Raw genomic sequence first — 15,228 nt, forward strand, 5'->3', positions numbered from 1 at the left:
TCTGCAGGACTGGGCGAGTCCCCTCCTCTCACTGTCCTACTCCCAAGTGTAGTGGCTTAAAAGATGAATGCAATGTGAAAATGAGAATATTTTCTGGAACTTGCTGATAAAATAATGGAGAAATGTGGACTAAAACTCCAGGGAGGCTTAAGATCAAAGGAGGATCCTTTAGTTTTTTTTTAATATCTTTACTATTTTTCTTTAAAGATTTATTTGTCCATTTTATGTTTATGAATGCTGTGTCCGCATGTACTTTTTTTTTTTTTTTTTTTTTTGGTTTTTTTGAGACAGGGTTTTCTGTGTAGTTTTGGTGCCTGTCCTGGATCTCACTCTGTAGACCAGGCTGGCCTCAAACTCATAGAGATCCGCCTGGATCTGCCTCCTGAGTGTTGAGAATAAAGGTGTGGGCCACCACCGCCTTGGCCTGTACTATTTTATGCCAGAAGAGGGCATCAGATCCCACTATAGATGGTTGTGAGCCACCATGTGGTTGCTGGGAATTGAACTCACGATCTCTGGAAGAGCAGTCAGTGCTCTTAACTGAGCCATCTCTCCAGCCTCACCCTCTTTATGGTTTTTATGTTGGACTTACTTCAACCAAACTGAAAATCTGACAGTCATCCTGACTCGACTCCTCCCTCCAATCAGTCATCCTTTCACCCACTGCCAGCACCTTGAGGGCCAGATGACAGCCGCACTCCTCAGTCACTTGAACAGCCTCCACACTTGTTCTAAGCCACAGCCTTGCACATACCCACCCCACGTGCTGAAGCGCCCTTTCCAAAATGCAGATCAGATCATGTCAAGCTCAACATTCACTGCTATCACTCTCAGGAAACTGCTCATATCCTTAGCGCACCCTTAAGTTTGGGTCCCTGCCCTCTCTCCCACACTGTTCGCAGTTCCCACCTTGTGTCACACTACTGCTCTCCTCCAAACTCTCTCCTACCCACTTTGCCTCTGCCATGACTTGTCTCCTAAAGGACTGGGCTAAGTGTCACTCAGCATGGAAAGACTTCCCTGACTCTTTCCAACCCAGATAAGTGCATCTTGTATTTTATGATGGTGACATTTAATAGACCCATTTCAAATTGCTTATCAGCAAGCGAGTTTGGCCTGTGTCCCCAGAGCTACAGGGAGTGCACAGGGTAACGCCCACTGTCCAGGAGATGGTCCATAGTGAGAGATGAGTGAAGCCTTGATGGAAGGGGCCGGCTTTTCAGGGTCTGAATGAGACAAAATGCATGCTTTTGTGGGTCCAAGTGACCCAAGGGCACCTTTGTATTCCAGTCCCAACCTGAGGATTGCTCACCAGAGCCAGCTGAGACTAGAAAATCTCCAGGGAGTTAACTGGCAGAATGAGGAGTTGGGGACTGTCTGTCAAGACTAGGTAGATACAAAAGTAAAAAGAGACCTAGAGGCCCTGGAGGGACGAGAGAGCAAATCAAAGTACGGATGATGTGCAAGTGGGAAGAACTATTTTGCCAGAGGAAGGGGACCGGAAAGAGGGGTAATGAGAAGCCAGGAGGAGGGTGAGCAAGAATGAAGTGTGATATATAAGCATGAGAGTCTCTTAATGAAACCCGCCACTCTGTGTGCTAACTATAATTTTTAAGAAAATTTAAAGAGTCTGACAGGAGAAGCCGGTGGGTGGTTGGGAGGCAGCTTCCCTTTTAGGGCAGCTTCCCGACCTCGAGGGCAGCAAAGCTACTGTTTGCAGAGGAGCGGACACAGAGCCCGCTGTGTGTTATTTCATCCGTTTCTTGGATGTGTCAGGAAGTGTTTGAAGTTTCCTTTAAAGACATCGGTACCCATGTCACATTCCCAAGGGCTGTCAGTGAAGCAATAGACCTTGACTAAGCCCTCCAGTGTGTCTAAGGGCTAGCTAAAGCGGAAATATTCCAGGTCTATTTCAGGATTTGCCACATCCCAGGATCCCCTTGGATCAGGAGCCACCTCAGTATTGGGGATGTGCCAAGGCTACAGTTCAGATGGAAACCAAGGTGGTGGATCCTTTGACTGCACAAACCCAGCCTTGCAGTGTGACCTCACATAGTCCCCACGGCTGCTTACACCTGTTCCCTGGCTTGCTGTACAGAAAGCTGGTGAGCGGGAGGGAGGGGGCGGCCCGGGTCCGGGCTGCAGTGCTGGGGGGCCGGTGCAGGCTGCGCTGGGGACTGCGGTGCCGCAAGCGCAAGCGGAGAGAGGGGCAGCCGGAGCCGAGCGCGTCACGGGAGCCAAGAGACGCTGCACAGCCCTATAGGCGGAGGCGCTCTGGCCGCTGCGGGAGCAGAGGTATAAAAGTGCTGCGAGAAACGGGCGAGCGCCACCGAGGGCTGGGGTGACAGAGACGTGTGTGTGGCAGTCCGCAGGATCCGGAGTCCCTCTGCGTCCCGGAGTTCCCTCTGTGGTCCCGACTCCCCGAAGATCTCCGTTGCCTCTCCAGTCGGGACCCGGCGTGGTCCAGGTTCCTCAGAGGTCGGGGCTTCCTCTGTGCTCCGCGCCCCTCGCGTCCTGCTTCCTTCTGCCCTGCGGAGCCCTGTAGCCCGGTGCGTTGAGCGCCCCGCGCCCAGCCTTCACGCCCCGAGCCCGGTGGGGAGTCCGACCCTTGCGCCCGGAGCCACAGTGGCTGGGCATGACGGTCCCTCCTGTCCTGCTGTTCTTTCTCCTGTCCTCGGTGCGAGGCACTGAGCAGCCGCAGGTCGGCACTGAGCATCCCAGCATGGAGGTCTCCCTGACCGGGCCCAATACCTCGCACTTCTGGACCAACTACACTTTCTCCGACTGGCAGAACTTCGTGGGCAGGAGACGCTACGGGGCCGAGTCCCAGAACCCCACGGTGAAAGCCCTGCTCATCGTGGCCTACTCTTTCATCATCATCTTCTCGCTCTTTGGCAATGTCCTAGTCTGTCATGTCATCTTCAAGAACCAGCGCATGCACTCCGCCACCAGCCTCTTCATCGTCAACCTGGCAGTGGCAGACATCATGATTACGTTGCTCAACACACCCTTCACTTTGGTAAGGATGGGCCCTCCAGGGCTGCCTCTGTTTTCCTGAAGCACTGGGTCTATTCTCTCTCCTCTCTCTCCTGTCATTCTGTCTCGTCCAGTCCTACCATCCCCAGGCTCTCCACCCTCCTCCTTCTACCTCCTCTCCTCTGTCACCTCAGCCTTGGTCTTGTCTTCACGTCTTAATCTTTGCGTGTCTCTTCTCTCCTGTCACCAATATTCCTTCCACCCCTGTTACCCCTCTTCTTCCTTTCCCCCCTTCCTTTCCAAGCCAGAGTTTCTGCAGTTGGTAGCACTGACTCAGAGTCAAGTGCCTGCAGTTGGCTCTGAAGGATTGACCGTTCACCGTGTAACCTCCCTGGTCACCGGCATTTGGAATGAGCAAACAGTAAATCAGGTCCCCGAAATGTTAGCAGAGGCTATTAGGTCACTTCTTGTCCCTCAAGTCAGCCTGTGAAAAGCCTGCCTCCCATGCAATGGGTGCTGCTGGCTGGGTCATCAGAAGCAGCAAGTGTTGGTTGTTAATGGAGTCTGAAGCATCTTTCTCGATGCTGGTGGGTTAAGCTGTGTTTCCTTGGTGGCTTGACAGGGAGGTCCTGTGGGAGGCTTGTGCTGGGAGGGAATAACATGGAGTTGGCCTGGAGCCTGGGGCCTGGGACATTTGCACAGGGTAAGCAAGTGGCTCCCTCTCCAAGTCTCTGCTCTTCAGCATTACTGGCGCTGCTTCTGTTCCTTAGTGACTAGGGAGCTCATGGACAGTTTGAAACAGTGAGGGTGTGGCTGAGCAATCCCAGTGACAGACAGCCCATCTCTATAGCAGAGTTACATCCCTTTCAACGTATGGAATGACTTGTTATTAGAGTTATTAGCCAAGCAGAATATCTGTCTATCTATCTATCTATCTATCTATCTAATCTCATACACAAATAATAGACAACGAAAAGATGAATAGATGGATCCTTGCAAGTCCATTGGCCCATGTGATGTCCTTCCAAAATTTCCATCTTCAAAGCATTCTCCTTCTCTCTCCCACTCTCCCTTATGAGAGCATATTCGCATAATATGATAAGGAAACCAAGGCACAGCAGTCCAGTTCTTGTCTGAGGCCACCTGCAGAGCCAGGAGAACTGTGCCACTGCACTCAAGTCCACTGCTGTGTCCACTAAGTCACCAGTGGAGTGGGGACTCATGACTCAAATTCTGGTTCCACCGCTCTGCAACTTTCTTCAGCCTATACTGACCGATTGGTGGCCACTCAGCCTCTAGGCACCGATCAAGGGCATAAGGGCTTCCCAATAATGCCCCTGTGCCTTCCTGATCCTTAGAAAAGCTGCATCTTGGCTCTTGTGGCTTCTCCCTGGGCTTCTCATCAGAGAAAGGACAAGCTGGAGTGGGTCTTGGATAAGAGCTGCAAGGCTCCAGGGCCTTGTCACTGCTGTTCAGGGGCAGGCTGCAGGGTTAGATATACGTAGACACGAGGGGACAAAGAAGCAGTGACAACTGAGAGCTGAATGCCCCAGGGACCTCCTGTGAGAAGGGACTTTCCACCCTTCCTACATGACAAACTAGAGCAGCCTGGCTTTGAACCTGAGCCATGGAACCTCCCCAGTCCAAGCTCCCGTAGAGCTTCCAGGGTGTCGTCATGTGCACACAGGTGGTGAGTACTGGGAGAGGGGATCTTCAAATCCCTCCACCTTCTCAGCACAGCCTTCCCACAGGGTAAGGCATTGCCTTGGGCTGCTTGGTGACAGTAACCTCCTTCTGGGCCCCTCTTCCAGCCACTGTCTCCCTGCAGTCGTCACGTAGACTGGCTCTGCTCACCGAGACGATAACAAACACTTGCTGATGGTTCCCATGACAGAGACACGCAGACAGTGTAGTGGAGCCCGGAGGAGGCAGGCCTTCATTCTGACTCACCAGAGGGTCAAAGGAGACTTTGCAAAGGATGTGACATTTCAACAGTTCTGCAAGAGCCAGATCTCCTGGGTTGAGATGAACGACCAGTACAGACAGTACAGAGGGGGCAGGCGGAACACAGGAGAGGAGCCACTCAAGTTCACCTCGTGGTGAGAGGACACTGAGTGACTGGGTGAAGGTGGAGAGGCAAAAACAAAAGACACATCAGAGTGGCCCAAGGGCAGCTGAGGTGGGTCAGAAAGAGAGGCTGGCCCAGGGGTGTCAGGCCTGGGACCTCCTGAAGCATCCGTGTCAGTCTGGTGAGTCTCACAGCCAGTAGCAGTGTTCCGCCCGATGTGTGGGGGCAAGATCAAGAGTGGGGGGGTCTCCTGGGAGGTAGCAAGGAGGGGTGGCCTGTCAGAGATTTAGGTGTGCTCACTTGCTGACTGTGGGTGGGAGGCAGAGGGGCTGCGGATGTCCTGCTCTGTAGCTTCAATGGCTCCTCCCAGCCACAGGACAAAGCCCTGGATTTTCTGTCTCCCTGTGGAGATGTAGCCAAACTTGACCCAACTTTCCTGTACACATGCCAGGCAAACACCCCATTGCACGTTTCTCAACAGCCCCTGGTCCCCAGTTGATGGATTTTATCCTGGTCTCCACATACGTGAGTCCTTGCTCGTCCCCTGTGTAGTCGTGGTGGCAGTTTAGATGCTAAGGTACTTGCTAATGATGGCATGTTGTACCCACTCGACACCTGTTTTCTATCAGGCATGATTTTCATCACTGTATGTGAAAGTGTGAGCCTGTTTCACAGACGCAAGGGGGGAAGACTCAGAGACCCCAGAGTGGCCACGATAAGCTCTGCTGGGGAAAGCCTCGTGGTCTAGACCTCAGCGCAGCACCTGGAATATTTCTTGGCTGAGAGGGCTGAGAAGCCTCCTGAGAGGATGCGCCTCAGATACCAAATAGAGCCCAACTGTGTATCAGTCAGGGCTGGTCCACCCTCCGACCTGTCTTTCACCTCCTGGTCCACTGAGGTGACAGCACGAAGTGGCAGACCCTCCCCTGTAAATCCAAGTGGTGAGAGAACTCCTGTCCAGCTGAACTGCCTCCTCTGTCTCTGCTGCCAACTTCTCCCTTTGCCCACTCCACTCCCACCTGGTGACGCATTTGCCCTGTATCTGACCCTCTGTTGGGCATGCTCTACATTCAGTCCCCTCCTGGATCAGACATGCCTTGGTCAGAATTGATGCTCCATCTCTCCTGGGCACAAGACATTCCTCACAGGAGCTGCCCCAGGCCTGAGTGAGCAGACAGCTTTGCATGCTGCTGAAGGAGGACCTTGTCCCCACCCCCCAAGGGTCCCATTTCTCTCCACCCTAACCTTCACCTTTCCAGGGGTCTCAGGATGGGCATAGACATGGGGCTGGGGTGTAGCTCAGTGGAGGATCGCTTGCACACTGTGTGTGGCTCTGAGTTGGATCACTTACACACACACACACACACACACACACACACACACACACACACACACATGCACACACACGCATACACACACACACAGACACCTTCTAAGCACAGTCGACACAGTATATTGTGACTTTTTGGAGATGTTTCCCCATTATGCTGGGTTCCATTCAGCCAAGAATTTTATTACACTTAAAAATGTCAGCTTCCACTTTTTAATAATCACCTTCTAACAATTTGCTGGGCAATTTCTCCCATCTTCACAGATTTCATAATAAGCCTTTCAGGTAAGGATTTTGAATCCATTTTCTGCCAATGGGAAAACTGAGGTTATCGGAGTTTATTGCCAAGGCCGCAGAGCATTAGTGGTGGAAAGGCCAACCCCCAGAGCCCATGCTCTTCCCAAGCTCTTCTGATTCCTGAGGGCCAGGGCCATCTTGGGCGTTTGGTGAACCCAGTGAGCAAGAATGGGTTAGGCTGGGGAGAGCCGTGTGGTCCGTGCTTTGGCACAGTAGCTGGAAGATTCCTTGGCTGGGAGAGCTGAGAGGCTTCCTGACGAGATGCTCTGCAGAGACCACTGAGAGGTGGAACTGGGTGTCGGTCAAGGCCCGTCCACCCTGACGTCTGTACTCTGCCCACAGGTCCGCTTTGTGAACAGCACATGGGTGTTTGGGAAGGGCATGTGCCATGTCAGCCGCTTTGCCCAGTACTGCTCTCTGCACGTCTCAGCACTGACACTGACAGCCATTGCTGTGGATCGGCATCAGGTGAGGCCCACCCCTGGACCATCCTCCCCTCCGGCCGTGCCTGCCTGGCGTGTGTAGGGAATACTCTCGTGACTCATTCAACCCGGCTGTGTATACACTTGGCTCCTTATGATCAATTCTGGCGAGGACATGAGGGATGGTCAACCCTCTGGTAGTTGCAAAAGGTTATTTCCACTTTGTTGTTGGAGTGAAGACTCACTGCTGGCATTTCTCACCTCTAAATTTAATGAATTTTTTTGGTGATAGAAAGTCAAACCCAGAAAATCACAGATGAAAAGGAAGAAGCAAATAACTACAGGTCGGAGAAGGCTGTCAAGTGGGAGATGGAGAGGCTCTGGCCCAGACTGTGTAGGAGGAGCAGAAGCCTGGGTGTCCCAGTACCAGGAGCAAGTAGGGTGTGGTAGCACAGGAGTGAGTATATGGGCTAATGCCCCATGGTGTTAGGCACTCAAAGAGGACTCAAGAACATCCATTGTGAAAGAGGCCAGCTCTGGGCCAACCAGGTACATTGCACTTACCAACTCCGTGACCCGCACAATGTTGATTATCCAGTGGTTCTCAACCTTCCTAATGCTGTGACCCTTTAATACAGTTCCTCATTTGTGGTGACCCCCAACCATAAAATTATTTCCATTTCTCCTCCTCCTCCTCCTCCTCCTCCTCCTCCTCCTCCTCCTCCTCCTCCTTCTCCTCCTCCTTCTCCTTCTCCTGTGACAGGGTTTCTTTGTATAGTCCTGGCTGTTCTGGAACTCACTCTAAACCTGGCTGGCCTTGAACTCACAGAGATCTGCCTGCCTCTGTCTCCCTAGTGCGTGCTGGGACTAAAGGTCTGTGACACCACTACTCCACTCATTGCTACTTAACTTAATTTTGTTACTGAGTGGTGTTTCAGTTCCTGTCACGACCCACAGGTTGAGAACTGCTGGATTAGACCGTGTGAAGTCAGGAAACAGGTTCAGAAATGTACACACATAGCTTTCTCATGACCATGTGAACAGCTAAAATGAGGACCAACATCTGTCTGGCTCCAAGACATGGTCTGACCACTAGTTTATCCTCCTCTGTGATGATTTAAGCAGACCCACAAGGCAAGTATTCTCAGGACAAAGAGAACCAAGGTTTGCTCTGAGATGACCCGAGAAGCATTAATGGCCAACAAAGAAATGGCTTCAAAGACTCACACTTCAAAGCATCCTTCAGTGTGAGGAATGATTTTCTAGTAGAAATAAATGGTCCAAGTGGACAGAGCTGCCTAGGACACAGTGTCTCCTGTCACCAGTCACATCTAAGTGCATCTGGATGACAGCTTGATAAAGATAGTCTTGAGGGAGTTTGCCCATCAGACGAGGAATGGACTGCCCAAATTTGAGATCTCTCTCTATTTCCAACATGCCATGATCGTGTTAGAATCAGGTCTTCATACAGTGCAGGTGCATCAAAGCAAACTGAGAGAAGTCTGCACACAGCTATTCCTTATCCCTGGCCAACCTTCACTAATTCAGTCAGAGCTCTTGCGTACCTTTGCCACAGGACCCAGCCTCACAAACGGAAACGCTTTCAACTTCTATCTTTATTTAGGCTTCTTAGAGAGTTGATTGGCTGGCACAGTATCAATTCCAAGCTGCATTTTGGCCCCAAACCTGTGGTCCTGGCTTCCTCTTAAGTGCATGGAAGCCAGTCTGTGTTGGGATTTAGTGGTGGCATCAAATCAGCTTTCTGCAGTGGGTGACAAGAAATTGCTCCCCGTGGTCAGAACCTTAGATAGCACCCGAGGTCTGGAACTACTGAAAGATGGGTCAGATCTCCAGGAGGTGGGCTGAGCCCAGGGCCCTTCCCTCAACTTTGTACCCTCCCCCCTGCACCCTGCTCTTCTCACTCGCAAGAGGCCCTGGGACTGCCAGGAGCCATGGAGTCCACGCGAAGCCCTCTTCCCATCCCTGGAGTTGAGCTGTGGTGAGAGGGACCTCCCTTCAACGCCTCAGCTTCCTGGTGCAGCCCAGGGGCCACCAAGGAATGGGAAAGGTGCTCAGCCTTTGGTCCATAAGACCTGCCTTAGCTGACCGTGAGCCTTGCCGCCTGCACTCTTCTCCGCTTCCGACTCGAGTGGAGACGCCTTTCACTTGTTTCCTAGGTCATCATGCACCCCTTGAAGCCTCGGATCTCCATCACCAAGGGCATCATCTATATTGCTGTTATCTGGGTCATGGCCACCTTCTTCTCGCTGCCGCATGCCATCTGCCAGAAACTGTTTACCTTCAAGTACAGGTGAGACATGTTCTGGGGAGCAGTGAGGGTCACGGGAGATTGTACCATGCTGGTCTTCTCCAGAATGGACCTGGACCACAATCAAAGGGGACCCGACTGGAGCCCCTGATATGACTCTTCCTGCCTCACTGAGTTGTTCTTACCAGCTCCCAGCCCATGCCTAGTCTCTGTATTGGTGTGTCCCCCGTCCCCGTGTCCCGTCCCCCCGTCCCCCCCCCCCCCCCCCCCCCCCCCCCCCCCCGCCCCGTGTTCTTCTTAACTTTAGCTCTGCCTTACTCTCCAGGCTGTTGGCAAGGCAAGGAAATTGTTATCAGTTCTGCCACCAGGAGGCGTGTGCTCATACAGACCGAGATGGGTCTCCACTCTGCCTTGCTTTAAATGAGCAAGATTCCAAGTCTTGTAGAACTTAGAATCAGAATAAACATGAGTATATGCTGGTGAGGCAGGATTCTGAGACAGGCATTTCTGCCAATACCCAGTTTGGTCCTTAACATATATTCTCACCAAATGAGAAACTCCTTCTTTCAAACACTCAGTTTAAGAAACTACAATCTGCTTCATTAAAGCCTGTCTCCATGCAGACTGAATGGAAGGAAGAGCTTGCTCATTCTGAAATTTGAGATCTGTCTGAGTTGAATACCTGACTCACTGCCTCCACATCACCACAAACGTGTAGTTCATGTGTCCACATCATCACAGACCTGCAGTTCATGTGTCCACATCATCACAAACCTGCAGTTCATGTGTCCACATCATCACAGACCTGCAGTTCATGTGTCCACATCACCGCAGACCTGCAGTTCATGTGTCCACATCACAGACCTGCAGTTCATGTGTCCACATCACAGACCTGCAGTTCATGTGTCCACATCACAGACCTGCAGTTCATGTGTCCACATCACAGACCTGCAGTTCATGTGTCCACATCACAGACCTGCAGTTCATGTATCCACATCACAGACCTGCAGTTCATGTGTCCACATCACAGACCTGCAGTTCATGTGTCCACATCATCACAGACCTGCAGTTCATGTGTCCACATCATCACAGACCTGCAGTTCATGTGTCCACATCATCACAGACCTGCAGTTCATGTGTCCACATCACCACAGACCTGCAGTTCATGTGTCCACATCACCACAGACCTGCAGTTCATCTGCACAGACCGTGAACAAAGCCAGGACTTTGAGTGGTTTCAGCTAGTTCCCTGTGAATCAGATCCTTCCCTTCTTCTATTTCTTTCTAGAATGTGTAAAAAGGTAATAAGCCATAGACACGGCTAGAGACATGTTTACTTTACCACGTATTTTCCCTACCTTTCATCTGTTTTAATGATTTGTCAGTTTCTCTTTGGGGTGAGAGCTGAGTACAAAGAGGACTCTAAGATTTCCCCAAAAAAGTGCTGGTTTTCTGAGCAGGAACACTGCTGTTTCATTCCTTCATTGATTCATTCATTCATTATTCATTGATTCATTCTGTGAATATCTGTGGGGTCCACTAGGTGCAGAGGATGATGTCAAATTCAGGGGACATGGGGTCTGGAGTCTTCCCACCCTCTGTAAAATGCCCTACCTTGTGGGGAGACTGAAGCATGATGGGATGATTAGGCCACAGTGTCAAAAGACCCTAACAGATGTGCCTAAGCCTGGGGTAGGGAGGCTGGCATTCCTCGGCAGGAAGTGGTAATACTGACTTCCTCACTCATAGCCTGCCCTGTCCCCATCTGTTTTCCCTGCTTCTTGGTCCAGTGAGGACATAGTGCGCTCCCTCTGCCTGCCGGACTTCCCAGAGCCGGCTGACCTCTTCTGGAAGTACCTGGACCTGGCCACCTTCACCCTGCTCTACCTACTTCCACTCTTCATCATCTCCGTGGCCTATGCCCGCGTGGCCAAGAAGCTGTGGCTGTGCAACACCATTGGTGACGTGACCACGCAGCAGTACCTCGCCCTGCGACGCAAGAAGAAGACCACTGTGAAGATGCTGGTGCTTGTGGTGGTCCTCTTTGCCCTCTGCTGGTTCCCCCTCAACTGCTATGTCCTCCTCCTGTCCAGCAAGGCCATCCACACCAACAACGCCCTCTACTTTGCCTTCCACTGGTTTGCCATGAGCAGTACTTGCTACAACCCCTTCATCTACTGCTGGCTCAATGAGAACTTTAGAGTTGAGCTAAAGGCGTTACTGAGCATGTGCCAAAGGCCACCCAAGCCTCAGGAAGACAGGCTGCCCTCCCCAGTTCCTTCCTTCAGGGTGGCATGGACAGAGAAGAGCCATGGTCGGAGGGCTCCGCTAGCCAATCACCACCTGCCCTCTTCCCAGATCAAGTCTGGGAAGACAGATCTTTCCTCTGTGGAACCCATTGTGGCGATGAGTTAGGAGAAGCAGGAAGAGGTGGGGAGGGGCTCGCTCACAACCAGCTTAATGCACACAGTGTTGGAAGGTCCTGCAGAAGCAGGGAAATGCTTGAGTTCCTAGGAACCTATCCAGCTTCCTTCCCCATCTGATGTGCAAACCATCTTAAAGATGCCACGAGGTGTTGTAATGATCGATGAGCAAGATCTCTGAAAGCTGCCTCAGCTCCAACAGAGGTTGGCTCAGTCCACCACTTCGCTGTCCAGCACCTGCCACCTTGTCCTTCCTACTACTGAGCACCCACAGGGGGACCCAAGTCATGTTGTTGCTGGGCCTGACCCATGTGCCCAGAATACAGCTTCACAAGTCAGGAAGAATGGACTCAAAGGCTTTCTAAAGTTATTGGACCAAGGGTAATCACAGATATTCAATGGCAGTGACTCGATCTGTGACCAGATAGGACCCATTTTGGTTTCTTAAAATAAAGAGAAATTAATTAGCGTCACCGTTTTTAAAAGTTCAGGAAAGTCCAGAAATGAATTAAGATCACCCTGTTAGCCCATCAATTTGTAAAAATGCCTGTAATGTGCTGTGAATTTGTCTGTAACTTGGCCCTCTGTGTGCCTGCCTGTGTGTTTGTAGTTTTAAAATCCTAAACTACATGTGTCCATTTAGATTGTGATAATTAGCAAGAAACGGGGCACATCACAATGCTATTAAACTCCTCCATGATGAACGGGGTCCCTCAGCACACCTGAGGAGAAGAGGGGAGAGCAAGGTGAAGACTGACTCCTTCTGGTGGCAATGGAGGGGGGGCCCAGCCCTGTCCTAGGTGGCAGCCATCAAGATGAGCAGCACAGGAGAGCTAGAGGTAGGATCCCTGCCCTCCAGCCCCCAGAAATGAGATGCGGTGAAGCACTGTTCTGTTTTCACGGGCAATGAGGGAACTTGCTTTCCAATAAGCTGGAAATAATTGTGCTCAGACACCTCATCTGCCCGAGCTGTCTAGACAGGACATTTCTCTTTGTTGTCTGAAAGATGAAATTTTTTCACACCAATTCCTGAAAGAAGATTCCCCTGTCAGCATCACCTGAAAATTCATGTGTCATTTTCCAAAACCTACAGGCTTCTTGGAGCAACTTTATTCCGTGAGGGCCCATTTGTCAGAGAAATTGCATTCCAGGTAGCCAGTGTTCTCGTCACCTTGCATGTGGTCTCAGTGGCTTCAGTATCACCCAGAGAGCGCTGTGTCCAGTGGGAGGAAGAGATTGTGGGACCTCAGGGCCAGAGCAGCCTCTGTGGCTGCTGTGCTTGGTTCGGATTCCCGTCTCGTCACAGAGAAGTCTCAGACACAAACTGTCTTGGTGGAGCTGAGTGGGAAACTGAGGTCTGAGGGAGGAGAGGCTCCTCCAAGACTTATTTAGAACTCTCAGTTGCTAACTGCAGCACAACTTGGTTACCTCTGCTTCCCTGTAATGAACAATGGAAGTTTCTTAGACTAGTCTATCCACAAGAATGCTAGAAAATTCCCAAGATTTAAAAAAAAAAAACAAAAAACCACAGAACAGCAGATTTCTTTTTAGTGACTTGGAGAGGGCAGAAGAAGATTTCTAAACATAAAGTGGGTTTGGGGGCCACAGCTTCTGCCTCTGTCTTGGTCTCAGCTGGTAGCTGTGAGTTACATTTTCCATGTGACCATAAAGAGTTTACTAGTCTGAGGACAGGCAGCAGGTTCTTACAGTGTGTCTTCCCCAGGGAATTGTGGGAAAAGCTCCAGTCACGCCCCCCTGAGGGCAGCTAGAGATAGTGCCATATCACAGAGTTAGGCCTCAGGTCCGATGGTACCCGTCCGCTCCCTGCCCTGGTCCCCTATATGCCTCTGAGCAAATGTGACTGGTAATTGTGAATGTGGTCTTTGTGAAGCCCGAGTTTGTCCAATATGCTGTAAAGTGTGCTTTATTGTAAATCACTCTCTGCTTAGTAAAAGCTCTACTCTGTGTGCAGGCTGTACTTCTTGGACTGGTGACCGTGTCCAGTCGGTGACCTTAAAAACAGGGGTTGGCATGGGTTACACGAAGAGTACATGGAGACTCTCAATGCAAAGCCCAGGACTTTAGCTTAGGAAGTCTGGGCACAGAGAAGGTGAAGAGAGGGCAGAGAGACCTCGGACTCTTTGTCAGGAGCTGCCATGTCCGCTTTGGTGGTGATACATTTGTGCTGTTTGCTTGGACTCTGAGCTACATCTGCCTCTGCTGATGGAGAGACTCACAGCCGCTACTGGAGACTGCTCAACAGCAGTACCCAGTAGACAGCCTCCCCTGGGCGTGCCATGATCGATGCCATCCTAGGCCTGGAGTTCCTCTGCAGAGAAATACCCTGATGCCATCCCATGCAACCGTTAAAGTCAGTTTTAAAGACAGATGTAAATGAAGGTGATCCAATGACCGAGAAGAAAATTTAAAAGAAAAGCAAAAAATGATAGAGATGAAAACTCAGATTTGTGGAGGCTTCCTCATGTAGTGGATGCCAGAGCCTTCAAGCTCATCGTCACACCCTCCCCGCATTCTGTGGGCTGCGCATCAGTATTTCTGTGTCTCAGAGGAAGAAACTGAGGCTCAGCAAACCTAGATAACTTTCCGAAGATCACACTCTAAACTGAAAAATATTGCCATCTAGGAAGTCAAGTTCTGTGAAAGTGTAGAAAAGAATCCTGTGTTTTTATTTTGATCCATATTCTCCAAAGTGTCTTGATGGCAAGGTTTTATTTTGAGGGCAACATATGTTAGCAACCCTAAAAACTAGGGCTTGATTTACATATTTTGGGAAACACTTGAATGAGTCCTAAAGCCTCCACTGATCAGGGATCAGCAGATCAGGGGTCAGGCAGCATGGCATGGCTGCTTCCAGAGGACAGGCCTGGCAAGAATCAGCCCCATGTTGCTGACACCTGTGAGACACTGGCAGGTTGCTAAGGTCAGTAACCACCCTGAGCCTCTGGGTGCATCTATGAGGGTCTTTCAGAGAGGATTTACTGTGGAAGGAAGACCCATTCTAAGGTGGGCAGCATAATCCCTTGGGTGGGGGCGGGTTTAGACTGATTGATAGAGTGCCAGCATTCCCCCTTCTTTTCCTCCCAATCAGCTGTGATGTGAGCAAGCAGCTCTCCCCTCCTTGGAGCGTGTGCCGCCACGCCTCTGTACCCTGATGGGCTACATCCTAAAACCACCAGCTGAAACAAACCCATCCTCAAGTTACTGTGTCAAGTATCTGGCAACATCAAGAAGCAAAACAACTAACACAGAGCCCACGCTGCCAGGCTCCGGTGCCGGAGAGACCAACTGTTAGCATCTTTGGCATCTCCATGCTCCCTCTAGGGCCAGTTCTCTCTCATTTCAAGTAGTAGTTAGGGAAGAGAAAAAAAAAAAAAAAAAAAAAACGGTGCAAAGCAGTGGTATTTCACCTCAGCAAAGCCTGG

At 50.9% G+C, this 15,228-nt stretch overlaps 1 protein-coding gene across 1 annotated transcript; it reads left to right on the top strand.

The window, feature by feature from the left end:
- Window positions 1-1,870: 1,870 nt before the first annotated feature.
- On the top strand, window positions 1,871-13,752 carry Gpr83 (G protein-coupled receptor 83). Its single transcript, XM_052752602.1, has 4 exons — window positions 1,871-3,019; window positions 7,014-7,139; window positions 9,271-9,404; window positions 11,153-13,752. The coding sequence occupies exons 1-4, from the start codon at window positions 2,636-2,638 to the stop codon at window positions 11,775-11,777; spliced, it is 1,269 nt and encodes a 422-aa protein (XP_052608562.1). The 5' UTR covers window positions 1,871-2,635; the 3' UTR covers window positions 11,778-13,752.
- Window positions 13,753-15,228: the final 1,476 nt, after the last annotated feature.

Source organism: Peromyscus californicus, unplaced genomic scaffold (genome assembly GCF_007827085.1).
Source record: "Peromyscus californicus insignis strain IS unplaced genomic scaffold, ASM782708v3 Scaffold_11__1_contigs__length_118956290, whole genome shotgun sequence".
NCBI lineage: Eukaryota > Metazoa > Chordata > Mammalia > Rodentia > Cricetidae > Peromyscus > Peromyscus californicus.

What these genes read in the sequence shown, in the direction of transcription:
- Gpr83 (XM_052752602.1), top strand. Translation starts at nt 2,636, where the DNA reads ATGACGGTCCCTCCTGTCCTGCTGTTCTTTCTCCTGTCCTCGGTGCGA. An exon ending in TTGCTGTGGATCGGCATCAG is followed by an intron (nt 7,140 to 9,270) that starts GTGAGGCCCACC and finishes CTTGTTTCCTAG; the next exon opens with GTCATCATGCACCCCTTGAA. An exon ending in CTGTTTACCTTCAAGTACAG is followed by an intron (nt 9,405 to 11,152) that starts GTGAGACATGTT and finishes TTCTTGGTCCAG; the next exon opens with TGAGGACATAGTGCGCTCCC.